Source organism: Salmo trutta, chromosome 35, assembly GCF_901001165.1.
Source record: "Salmo trutta chromosome 35, fSalTru1.1, whole genome shotgun sequence".
Lineage (NCBI taxonomy): Eukaryota > Metazoa > Chordata > Actinopteri > Salmoniformes > Salmonidae > Salmo > Salmo trutta.
In genome coordinates, this window is record NC_042991.1 from 38463315 (window position 1) to 38476661 (window position 13347).

Below are 13347 nucleotides of genomic sequence, written 5' to 3' on the forward strand. Positions count from 1 at the left end.
GCTAATGTTACGGGCCAAAGAATGCAATCTTTTCTTGGAAAGAGAATCAACTCTGTGTGTGCGCTTGCCATTTTGTGCAACTTGTGTGTGTGTGTCATTTGACTTGTGTGTATGTGTGTGTTTAATTCTACTTGAACAAAACAACAGTGGAATAGTTTGTTTTGGACTTAAAACCTGAGAAACACATTTGAATTCTATGTAAAGCCTCTCCAAGAATGGTTTAGAGCAGAAAGATGATTCCTTGTCTCTCTTCTCTCCCTAGACGGTGTCTGACATAGAGAGAGGCTGGATACTCGTTAACAAGGACCAGCACAGACAGCTCAAATCACTGCAGGAAAAAGGCTCCAAGAAAGAAGTAAGATAGCCCATCGTCCTGATCCTTTTAACGCAACACTGTGTCCGCCAGCTGTAACGGTGGTGTCCGGCCGCCAGCTGTAACGGTGGTGTCCGGCCGGCCAGCTGTAACGGTGGTGTCCGGCCGGCCAGCTGTAACGGTGGTGTCCGGCCGGCCAGCTGTTACCTGTGTCCGCCCGGCCAGCTGTTACCTGTGTCCGCCCGGCCAGCTGTTACCTGTGTCCGCCCGGCCAGCTGTTACCTGTGTCCGCCCGGCCAGCTGTAACGGTGTCCGCCCGGCCAGCTGTAACGGTGTCCGCCCGGCCAGCTGTTACCTGTGTCCGCCCGGCCAGCTGTTACCTGTGTCCGCCCGGCCAGCTGTTAACGGTGTCCGCCCGGCCAGCTGTTACCTGTGTCCGCCCGGCCAGCTGTTACCTGTGTCCGCCCGGCCAGCTGTAACGGTGTGTGTCCGCCAGCTGTAACGGTGTCCGTCCGCCAGCTATCTAGTGGAGAAGATGCTAACATTCCACACCTTGTACTCTTTGTCATGTCACGGGGGCATTGTCCTGCTGAAACAGGAAAGGGCCTTCCCCAAACTGTTGCCACAAAGTTGGAAGTACAGAATCTTCTAGAATGTCATTGTATGCTGTAGTATTAAGATTTCCCTTCACTGGAACTAAGAGGCCCGAACCATGAAAAACAGCCCCAGACCATTATTCCTCCTCCACCAAACTTTACAGTTGGCACCATGCATTCTCCTGGCGTTTCCACTGAGTCCAATGGCGGTGAGCTTTACACCACTCCAGCCGACGCTTGCCATTGCGCATGGTGATCTTAGGCTTGTGTACGGCTGCTCGGCCACGGAAACCCATTTCATGAAGCTCCCGGCGAACAGTTCTTGTGCTGACGTTGCTTCCAGAGGCAGTTTGGAACTCGGTAGTGAGTGTTGCAACCGAGGACAGACTGACTGTCAGCAACAGGTGTGGCTGAAATAGCTGAATCCACTAATTTGGAGGGTTGTCCACATACTGCTGTGTGTATATATATGTGTGTGTATATATATGTGTGTATATATATGTGTGTATATATATATGTGTGTGTGTGTGTGTATATATATATATGTGTGTGTGTATATATATGTGTGTATATATATATATATATATATATGTATGTGTGTGTGTGTGTGTGTGTGTGTGTGTATGTATATATATATATACTGCTCAAAAAAATAAAGGGAACACTTAAACAACACAATGTAACTCCAAGTCAATCACACTTCTGTGAAATCAAACTGTCCACTTAGGAAGCAACACTGATTGACAATAAATTTCACATGCTGTTGTGCAAATGGAATAGACAACAGGTGGAAATTATAGGCAATTAGCAAGACACCCCCAATAAAGGAGTGGTTCTGCAGGTGGGGACCACAGACCACTTCTCAGTTCCTATGCTTCCTGGCTGATGTTTTGGTCACTTTTGAATGCTGGCAGTGCTTTCACTCTAGTGGTAGCATGAGACGGAGTCTACAACCCACACAAGTGGCTCAGGTTGTGCAGCTCATCCAGGATGGCACATCAATGCGAGCTGTGGCAAGAAGGTTTGCTGTGTCTGTCAGCGTAGTGTCCAGAGCATGGAGGCGCTACCAGGAGACAGGCCAGTACATCAGGAGCCGTGGAGGAGGCCGTAGGAGGGCAACAACCCAGCAGCAGGACCGCTACCTCCGCCTTTGTGCAAGGAGGAGCAGGAGGAGCACTGCCAGAGCCCTGCAAAATGACCTCCAGCAGGCCACAAATGTGCATGTGTCTGCTCAAACGGTCAGAAACAGACTCCATGAGGGTGGAATGAGGGCCCGACGTCCACAGGTGAGGGTTGTGCTTACAGCCCAACACCGTGCAGGACGTTTGGCATTTGCCAGAGAACACCAAGATTGGCAAATTCACCACTGGCGCCCTGTGCTCTTCACAGATGAAAGCAGGTTCACACTGAGCACGTGACAGAGTCTGGAGATGCCGTGGAGAACGTTCTGCTGCCTGCGACATCCTCCAGCATGACCGGTTTGGCGGTGGGTCAGTCATGGTGTGGGGTGGCATTTCTTTGGGGGGGCCGCACAGCCCTCCATGTGCTCGCCAGAGGTAGCCTGACTGCCATTAGGTACCGAGATGAGATCCTCAGACCCCTTGTGAGACCATATGCTGGTGCGGTTGGCCCTGGGTTCCTCCTAATGCAAGACAATGCTAGACCTCATGTGGCTGGAGTGTGTCAGCAGTTCCTGCAAGAGGAAGGCATTGATGCTATGGACTGGCCCTCCCGTTCCCCAGACCTGAATCCAATTGAGCACATCTGGGACATTACATTTACATTTTAGTCATTTAGCAGACGCTCTTATCCAGAGCAACTTACAGTAGTGAATGCATACATTTCATTTTTTTTAATTTTTTTTCTGTGCTGGCCCCCCGTGGGAATCGAACCCACAACCCTGGTGTTGCAAACACCATGCTCTACCAACTGAGCTACATGTCTCGCTCCATCCACCAACGCCACGTTGCACCACAGACTGTCCAGGAGTTGGCGGATGCTTTAGTCCAGGTCTGGGAGGAGATCCCTCAGGAGACCATCCGCCACCTCATCAGGAGCATGCCCAGGCGTTGTAGGGAGGTCAAACAGGCACGTGGAGGCCACACACACTACTGAGCCTCATTTTGACTTGTTTTAAGGACATTACATCAAAGTTGGATCAGCATGTAGTGTGGTTTTCCACTTTAATTTTGAGTGTGATTCCAAATCCAGACCTCCATGGGTTGATAAATTGGATTTCCATTGATTATTTTTGTGATTTTGTTGTCAGCACATTCAACTATGTAAAGAAAAAAGTATTTAATAAGATTATTTATTTAATTCAGATCTATGATGTGTTGTTAAGGTGTTCCCTTTATTTTTTTTAGCAGTATGTATGTATGTGTGTGTGTGTGTGTGTGTGTGTGTGTGTATGTGTGTGTATATATCTATATATATATATATATCAAATGATTTTCCAGTGCTTCATGTTCTCTACGTCTCTCTCCAGTTCATTAGGCTATGCCAGACGCTGAAGTACTTTGGCTACATCCAATTTGACCCATGTGTGACAGACTTCCCGGAGAAAGGCTGTCACGCGATCGTCTCCGCTGGGAACAACGAACTCAACTTCCAGGTCAAGCTGCCCAATGAACAGATGAAAGAGGGGAGCTTCAAGGTCACTCGCATGCGGTGCTGGCGGGTCACGTCTTCTGTAAGTAACCCCCCCCCAACATAAAGTTATTCTATTCTTCTCTAGAGTGATGGTGCTCCTAGAGGAGACACTGATCTATGGTTACTATAGTGATGGTTCTCCTAGAGGAGACACTGATCTATGGTTACTATAGTGATGGTGCCCCTAGAGGAGACACTGATCTATGGTTACTATAGTGATGGTGCTCCTAGAGGAGACACTGATCTATGGTTACTATAGTGATGGTGCCCCTAGAGGAGACACTGATCTATGGTTACTATAGTGAAGGTGCCCCTAGAGGAGACACTGATCTATGGTTACTATAGTGATGGTGCTCCTAGAGGAGACACTGATCTATGGTTACTATAGTGATGGTGCCCCTAGAGGAGACACTGATCTATGGTTACTATAGTGATGGTGCCCCTAGAGGAGACACTGATCTATGGTTACTATAGTGATGGTGCCCCTAGAGGAGACACTGATCTATGGTTACTATAGTGATGGTGCCCCTAGAGGAGACACTGATCTATGGTTACTATGGTGATGGTGCCCCTAGAGGAGACACTGATCTATAGTTACTATGGTGATGGTGCCCCTAGAGGAGACACTGATCTATGGTTACTATAGTGATGGTGCCCCTAGAGGAGACACTGATCTATGGTTACTATAGTGATGGTGCTCCTAGAGGAGACACTGATCTATGGTTACTATAGTGATGGTGCCCCTAGAGGAGACACTGATCTATGGTTACTATAGTGATGGTGCCCCTAGAGGAGACACTGATCTATGGTTACTATGGTGATGGTGCCCCTAGAGGAGACACTGATCTATGGTTACTATAGCGATGGTGCCCCTAGAGGAGACACTGATCTATGGTTACTATAGTGATGGTGCCCCTAGAGGAGACACTGATCTATGGTTACTATAGTGATGGTGCCCCTAGAGGAGACACTGATCTATGGTTACTATAGTGATGGTGCTCCTAGAGGAGACACTGATCTATGGTTACTATAGTGATGGTGCCCCTAGAGGAGACACTGATCTATGGTTACTATAGTGATGGTGCTCCTAGAGGAGACACTGATCTATGGTTACTATAGTGATGGTGCCCCTAGAGGAGACACTGATCTATGGTTACTATAGTGATGGTGCTCCTAGAGGAGACACTGATCTATGGTTACTATGGTGATGGTGCCCCTAGAGGAGACACTGATCTATGGTTACTATAGTGATGGTGCCCCTAGAGGAGACACTGATCTATGGTTACTATAGTGATGGTGCTCCTAGAGGAGACACTGATCTATGGTTACTATAGTGATGGTGCTCCTAGAGGAGACACTGATCTATGGTTACTATAGTGATGGTGCTCCTAGAGGAGACACTGATCTATGGTTACTATGGTGATGATCTATGGTTAGTTTTGCATCCCCCTTACCATAGTGGTTAAGGTTAGGATATAAGGAAGGTTAGATGATGCTATAAGTCGCTCTGGATAAGAGCGTCTGCTAAATAACTAAAATGTAAATGTAATGTAAATCTATATCTGTGCTTGGGGGGGCAACTTTTACCTGGAGAAGTCCTGGCGGGTCACTTCTTCTGCTGGTGTCCCACCCAAGTTCTCTTGGAAATATGAAGTTATTGTATTCTACGCTTGGCGTGAGCAGGACCTCTCCTTCTTTCTTCCCTCTCCTCCTTCCTCTCTCATTAACACAAGTGTGGTTCTCCCACCTCTCTCCCTACTCTGTGTTCCAGGTAAAAGTCTTTATTCCCTGCCAGACACTCTTTTCTCCACCTCTCCTCTGTTCTCCTCTCCTCTATTCTCCTCTGTTCTCCTCTCCTCTATTCTCCTCTCCTCTGTTCTCCTCTCCTCTATTCTCCTCTCCTCTGGGTAAACTGCTGAGCACTACACCATCATTGTTTTCATCAGACCACTTACCCTAATACGTAGCCCTGACTCACACACAGATTCCCACCTATGTGTTATCTCTTTATCGACCCACTGCCTCCTCTCAGAGAGCCCAATCCTTTACTGTAATATATATATATATATATATACACACGGCTGTAGCTAATAGGGTACAGTGCAGGGAAGGACATAAAATACCACTGCAGTTTTAACTGTCAATCTTCTCCACACACCTCTATAAATGTAGACTTCTCTTGAAGGGATAGAGATTGATAACATAATGAGTTCATCTGACTATAGCAGGGGTTTCTTTTTTAATCCATATCAATGTATTACAACAGACCTATTAAAGAGGTGAACTGTAGCAGCAGTAGCATCCAGATGCTAACAGGGAACATTGTTCAGTTCTGTCTTTGGTACAACACAGCACCTCTAAGAGACAGCTGGGACTGAAACTAACCATCAAAGGCCTGTAAATGGACCAGTAGCTAACTGGAACACTGCTAAACCCAGCGGCTAACTGGACCACTGCTAAACCCAGCGGCTAACTGGACCACTGCTAAACCCAGCGGCTAACTGGACCACTACTAAACCCAGCGGCTAACTGGAACACTACTAAACCCAGCGGCTAACTGGAACACTGCTAAACCCAGCGGCTAACTGGACCACTGCTAAACCCAGCGGCTAACTGGACCACTGCTAAACCCAGCGGCTAACTGGACCACTACTAAACCCAGCGGCTAACTGGAACACTACTAAACCCAGCGGCTAACTGGAACACTGCTAAACCCAGCGGCTAACTGGACCACTGCTAAACCCAGCGGCTAACTGGACCACTGCTAAACCCAGCGGCTAACTGGACCACTACTAAACCCAGCGGCTAACTGGAACACTACTAAACCCAGCGGCTAACTGGACCACTACTAAACCCAGCGGCTAACTGGACCATTGCTAAACCCAGTGGCTAACTGGACCACTAAACCCAGTAGCTAACTGGACCACTGCTAAACCCAGCGGCTAACTGGACCACTACTAAACCCAGCGGCTAACTGGACCACTGCTAAACCCAGCGGCTAACTGGACCACTGCTAAACCCAGCGGCTAACTGGACCACTGCTAAACCCAGCGGCTAACTGGACCACTACTAAACCCAGCGGCTAACTGGACCACTACTAAACCCAGCGGCTAACTGGACCACTACTAAACCCAGCGGCTAACTGGACCACTGCTAAACCCAGCGGCTAACTGGACCACTGCTAAACCCAGCGGCTAACTGGACCACTGCTAAACCCAGCGGCTAACTGGACCACTGCTAAACCCAGCGGCTAACTGGACCACTGCTAAACCCAGCGGCTAACTGGACCACTGCTAAACCCAGCGGCTAACTGGACCACTGCTAAACCCAGCGGCTAACTGAACCACTGCTAAACCCAGCGGCTAACTGGACCACTGCTAAACCCAGCGGCTAACTGAACCACTGCTAAACCCAGTAGCTTACTGGACCACTAAACCCAGCGGCTAACTGAACCACTACTAAACCCAGCGGCTAACTGGACCACTACTAAACCCAGCGGCTAACTGGACCACTACTAAACCCAGCGGCTAACTGGACCACTGCTAAACCCAGCGGCTAACTGAACCACTGCTAAACCCAGTAGCTTACTGGACCACTAAACCCAGCGGCTAACTGAACCACTACTAAACCCAGCGGCTAACTGGACCACTACTAAACCCAGCGGCTAACTGGACCACTACTAAACCCAGCGGCTAACTGGACCACTGCTAAACCCAGCGGCTAACTGGACCACTGCTAAACCCAGCGGCTAACTGGACCACTGCTAAACCCAGCGGCTAACTGGACCACTACTAAACCCAGCGGCTAACTGGACCACTATGCAGATATCCTTCCGCCATTTTATGGTTGCTGAAATCCTACTAGTTCACCTAATTTTGGTTTGTGACAAAATATGCAAGTGTAGTGTGGAGAATCATTGTACCTTCTAAACCGCTGTGAAATATATTTTCCATAACTGAAAATACAGTATTTTCAGCTATTTGAACCTGGTGAACAAAACCGAAAGTAAAAGACGCAAAAAAACGAAATTTAAGAATGGGAAGCATAGAAGTAGCCCTCATATAACAGATATACCGCTTTTTAGACATTCTTTCAAAAATAATGACAGATCCATAACATATATTTCTAGGTGAATTTTTGTTGGGTCGTCCCAGAAAAGTGACATTTCAGCTTTAAGCTAGAGAGATCTGTTTTTATTTTGCTTTGAGCTGCATCTCAATTCACCGCATCCGCCAGCCTTCCGCATCAGTTGTGGAAAGTTGCAGAGCTACAGTTGTGTTTGTCAGACCAGGAGACATCCTGAACATTGGTCTTCTCACAAAAACTTCAGTACCGTCTGAACGGTTTGGGCTAGAAAATAATATGCCCACAAGGAATGTAACGATTTCACCCGATATGCATCGGTCCTCGATTCCAACAGGACACCAAACCAATCCAAATGTAACATGCATCGGTCAGATAATCGATTCAAAAGTTACTAATAGCCGGTTCTCTAAAATGTTTTTGCTCAAATTACTTTCTACCTTCCGAAAATACCTTTTTCTTTTGTGGCCACTGTGTCGTCTCCTTCAGTGTGGAAACTAAGTATGTTATTGTTGTGCCAGTCATTGATCTACAAGTCATTTTGAATGCCGAGGAACATCAGACATTATCAGTAGCCTAGTCAAACTGCACACTGTGTCTAATGAGAGGTAGGCCTATTCCTGATCTGGTACATCTGCAGGTCACTTTCAGCATTCAAATGTTTGTAAAAATGTGTTGCTGCTTTGCTATGTTGTTGTCTTAGGTGTTGTGATGTGTGTTTTGTCCTATATTTATATTGTATGTTATTATTTAATTTTTTTTATATCCCAGGCCTCCGTCCCCGCAGGAGGCCTTTTGCCTTCTGGTAGGCCGTCATTGTAAATAAGAATTTGTTCTTAACTGACTTGCCTAGTTAAATCAAAAACTTGCCTAGTTAAAAAATAAAATAAGCTAACAATAAAGAGACTGAATGGGAGAAGAAGAGACGCTCACTCAGAGTTGGAGGACTTAACGAGACCTGACCCGGGCCTGATTTGGGTTTCGGGTCTGAAATACTAACTTGTCCCTCCGATCCGGGTCGGGTCCTGTTTCATTGTCATCGGGTCTCTAGTCTATGGAACTGGAGCTGATAGGCCCGAGTGACCATGGCTCTGCATAGCCTATAGCATATTTATTTTACGCTAATGAGGTGAATTTATTTATTTATTTATAGAAGACCTAGCAAACATGTAAAGACCTATTCGTTAACCAGAAGCAAAACCTAGCTGATTAAAACCCTTTTTTCTGTCACTCAGATTCAGTCTGGTCTGGACCGGTTACGGGATGGGTCTAGGTGGAGTTCCCCCCGGGTTCGATTGTTCTCGAGTCCGTTTGGGTCCGGTTCCCCATTTTTCGACAACATTATTGGGTCAATTTGGGCCAGGTCTGATTGTTCCTGGGTCCGTTCGGGTCTAACTTTTTGGACCCGTGAAAAGATCTCTACTCCGAGTCCGTCAACTTCCAAACAGTCTAAACCATTTGATTATGAAAAGGGGGTGAAATCCAAAGTTCTGCTATACACTGAGTAGACAAACCATTAGGAACACCGTCCTAATATTGAATTGCACCCCGTTTTGCCCTCAGAACAGTCTCAATTCATTGGGGCATGGACTCTACAAGTCCTCAGAAGAATTCCACAGGGGATGCTGGCCCATGTTGACTCCAATGCTTCCCACAGTTGTGTCAAGTTGGCTGGATGTCCTTTGGGTGGTGGACCATTCTTGATACACACGGGAAACTGTTGAGTGTGAAAAATCCAACAGCGTTGCATTTCTTGACACAAACCGGTGCGCCTGGCACCTACGACTAAGACTTTGTCTTCAACGATGGCCATCTGACTGAAGTAAGTAGAGGACATAGAGCAGTAGAGTTTCAGCCTACATACACCATATATATATGTCATGACTGTCCTGATCAGGTCAGGGTACAGGAGACCACCACCCTACAGATTATCTCCCAAACCCCCAACAGAGGAGGAGAGATCTAGGGGTCTGAAGATGTGGGGGTTTTATGACACCTCACGCCCATAATAAAACTTAGGCCACAGAGAAATTCCTTTGTCCTAACAATGGAGAACTGGCCTCAGAACATTAAACATGCAATAAAGGGACTTTGGAACAATGGTTTCCGTCAGCCACAATGGTGGTCATGACGAGAGGTGGAATATTAAAATGTATGTAACTTTTGTATTGTTTTTAAAGGTTAAGAGATGACGTTATTATGAAAACATTGTACCTTTAAGAGTTTTCCCAGTATATGCCTGATGTTTATACATTGTACGTTGTGTAGAAAATATCCAAATCAAACAGAATGTTTTGGTAAAGATGAAATGTGAAGTTAGTGTCTAAAATTGGATATTTTCTAGAGCCAAAGCCTTGCACCCTTTACTTGGTCCGCCCAGAGAATTGCCCTAAAGGCGGTTACACCCACTTCTGACCCGAGGGTATAAGACAGGAGAGTGAAGAATTAACATAGGAGACTATTGACCCAAGCTGCAGCTAAGGTCTAACAAAGTCGACGAACCCCAAAACGAAACACAAGGTTGAAGACAAAGAAATATTTTTCTACACGAGTTACGGACGAGTAGCTGTGTCTAAGCGGGTGAATTCAAGCCGAACCACCCAGCCTCCACTCTCCATTGAATCGTGGTATCGACACCATTCGAGCCGAAGCTGTGAGCTCTGAGCTACAGAGCTGTCTGTCCTCAGAAGACCCCTTTCAGATCAAGGGCGAGGGATCAGACCATTTAGCCAAGAAGGACACTGACATCGTGAGGACAACCAGAGAGTTGCGCCGGAGAAGTGCGTCATTTAGAAGCCTAAACGACCCACGCGGAGCTTCCCACCTGAGACCTCCAACACGTAATTACATCATTATATTCTGACCCATAAGAGCGGCAGTTCGGGGCGAGGCTAGTTAAATAAGCATGGCTGACAAATGAACCCAAATGTATATTTCTCTCGTGTACTTCCTTTCTTTCTCTCTCTTTAAAATCCCCATTTTGGGTAACAAGCGCCATAGTGTGTTGGCCCGTTGTACTAAGTCCTAATCAATAGCTAGACTGTGTTTTGTGTATGTGTATTTTTATCATCATTTTAGCTTGCTAGTAAATAAATAATCAACTAAGATTGGTGTGGTAAATTCAGTGGTAAAGCCCGGGTCCGTGCAGATTCCCGGATTGTACGACGTTCAGATTATGAGACTGTAGAGGAAATTGATTAATTTAGCGACTGTTGTAAAATCGATATTCTGATATCCTTTGAGTTAATTTGGGAAATAGAAACTCAATCAAAACAATGTTCCCATGGTGCCCCAGGTTAATGAGTTAATAATTGCTTGATTCATTGCTTAATTCATTTAATCACGCAATTATAAACCGTTAATCATTCGATGAGCAGCAGTCGTCACATTGACTAATACAACGTCACGACATATATATATATATACTGCTCAAAAAAATAAAGGGAACACTTAAACAACACAATGTAACTCCAAGTCAATCACACTTCTGTGAAATCAAACTGTCCACTTAGGAAGCAACACTGATTGACAATAAATTTCACATGCTGTTGTGCAAATGGAATAGACAACAGGTGGAAATTATAGGCAATTAGCAAGACACCCCCAATAAAGGAGTGGTTCTGCAGGTGGGGACCACAGACAACTTCTCAGTTCCTATGCTTCCTGGCTGATGTTTTGGTCACTTTTGAATGCTGGCGGTGCTTTCACTCTAGTGGTAGCATGAGACGGAGTCTACAACCCACACAAGTGGCTCAGGTAGTGCAGCTCATCCAGGATGGCACATCAATGCGAGCTGTGGCAAGAAGGTTTGCTGTGTCTGTCAGCATAGTGTCCAGAGCATGGAGGCACTACCAGGAGACAGGCCAGTACATCAGGAGACGTGGAGGAGGCTGTAGGAGGGCAACAACCCAGCAGCAGGAGCGCTACCTCCGCCTTTGTGCAAGGAGGAGCAGGAGAAGCACTGCCAGAGCCCTGCAAAATGACCTCCAGCAGGCCACAAATGTGCATGTGTCTGCTCAAACGGTCAGAAACAGACTCCATGAGGGTGGTATGAGGGCCCGACGTCCACAGGTGGGGGTTGTGCTTACAGCCCAACACCGTGCAGGACATTTGGCATTTGCCAGAGAACACCAAGATTGGCAAATTCGCCACTGGCGCCCTGTGCTCTTCACAGATGAAAGCAGGTTCACACTGAGCACATGTGACAGACGTGACAGAGTCTGGAGACGCCGTGGAGAACGTTCTGCTGCCTGCAACATCCTCCAGCATGACCGGTTTGGCGGTGGGTCATTCATGGTGTGGGGTGGCATTTCTTTGGGGGGCCGCACAGCCCTCCATGTGCTCGCCAGAGGTAGCCTGACTGCCATTAGGTACCGAGATGAGATCCTCAGACCCCTTGTGAGACCATATGCTGGTGCGGTTGGCCCTGGGTTCCTCCTAATGCAAGACAATGCTAGACCTCATGTGGCTGGAGTGTGTCAGCAGTTCCTGCAAGAGGAAGGCATTGATGCTATGGACTGGCCCGCCCATTCCCCAGACCTGAATCCAATTGAGCACATCTGGGACATCATGTCTCGCTTCATCCACCAACGCCACGTTGCACCACAGACTGTCCAGGAGTTGGCGGATGCTTTAGTCCAGGTCTGGGAGGAGATCCCTCAGGAGACCATCCGCCACCTCATCAGGAGCATGCCCAGGCATTGTAGGGAGGTCATACAGGCACGTGGAGGCCACACACACTACTGAGCCTCATTTTGACTTGTTTTAAGGACATTACATCAAAGTTGGATCAGCCTGTAGTGTCGTTTTCCACTTTAATTTTGAGTGTGACTCCAAATCCAGACCTCCATGGGTTGATAAATTGGATTTCCATTGATTATTTTTGTGTGATTTTGTTGTCAGCACATTCAACTATGTAAAGAAAAAAGTATTTAATAAGATTATTTATTTCATTCAGATCTAGGATGTGTTGTTTAAGTGTTCCCTTTATTTTTTTGAGCAGTATATATATATATAATCTACACACCACACAGAAGGCAGCTCAGTCAGCAGTAGAGTTGTCAGCCTACATACATTTTACATTTAAGTCATTTAGCAGACGCTCCTATCCAGAGCGACTTACAGTAGTGAGTGCATACATTTCATACATTTATAAAAAATATATATATTTCTCCCATACTGGTCCCCCGTGGGAATTGAACCCACAACCCTGGCGTTGCAAACACCATGCTCTACCAACTGAGCCACAGGGGACCATAGACATGATATATATATAATCTACACAACACACAGAAGTCAAGCTCAGTCAGCAGTAGAGTTTAATTGTAGAATGGAAAATGTTAAAGAAAAAAATCATATCGCACCCGAATCAATCCCTGTGTCGTATCGGAGCCTATGTTATCGAGATCGGTATCGAATGGCCTTGAAATGATCCACATCCCAATAACCACCCCTCTGTGGAAAGACGAGGCTCTCAGAAACACGATGGTGTTCTCCGTTATTTTGCTCATGAAACCCACAAGCATCACGGGACTTGTTTTGAAGTTGGAACCGCCGATCTGTCAACTTCTGTCTGTAACAGCCAACCGGTTTGAGCTGCACATAAACAAGTTGTTTTCCTCTGGAACGCCCACAAGCCTTACGTATATATGGAAGTACTTTAGTGACAACAACAACAAAAAGGACTTAAATATGGGGTAAAAA

General features: G+C 46.5%; 1 protein-coding gene across 2 annotated transcripts in view; it reads left to right on the forward strand.

Annotated features, from left to right (window-relative positions):
- Positions 1–13347, forward strand: part of LOC115175174 (sorting nexin-17) — a 67959-nt gene that overhangs the window by 49685 nt on the left and 4927 nt on the right. For both annotated transcript variants that reach the window (XM_029734405.1, XM_029734406.1), the window contains 2 exons: positions 263–355; positions 3398–3601. In XM_029734405.1, the coding sequence (XP_029590265.1) occupies positions 263–355; positions 3398–3601 (297 nt within the window). The remainder of the gene's footprint in view (positions 1–262; positions 356–3397; positions 3602–13347) is intronic.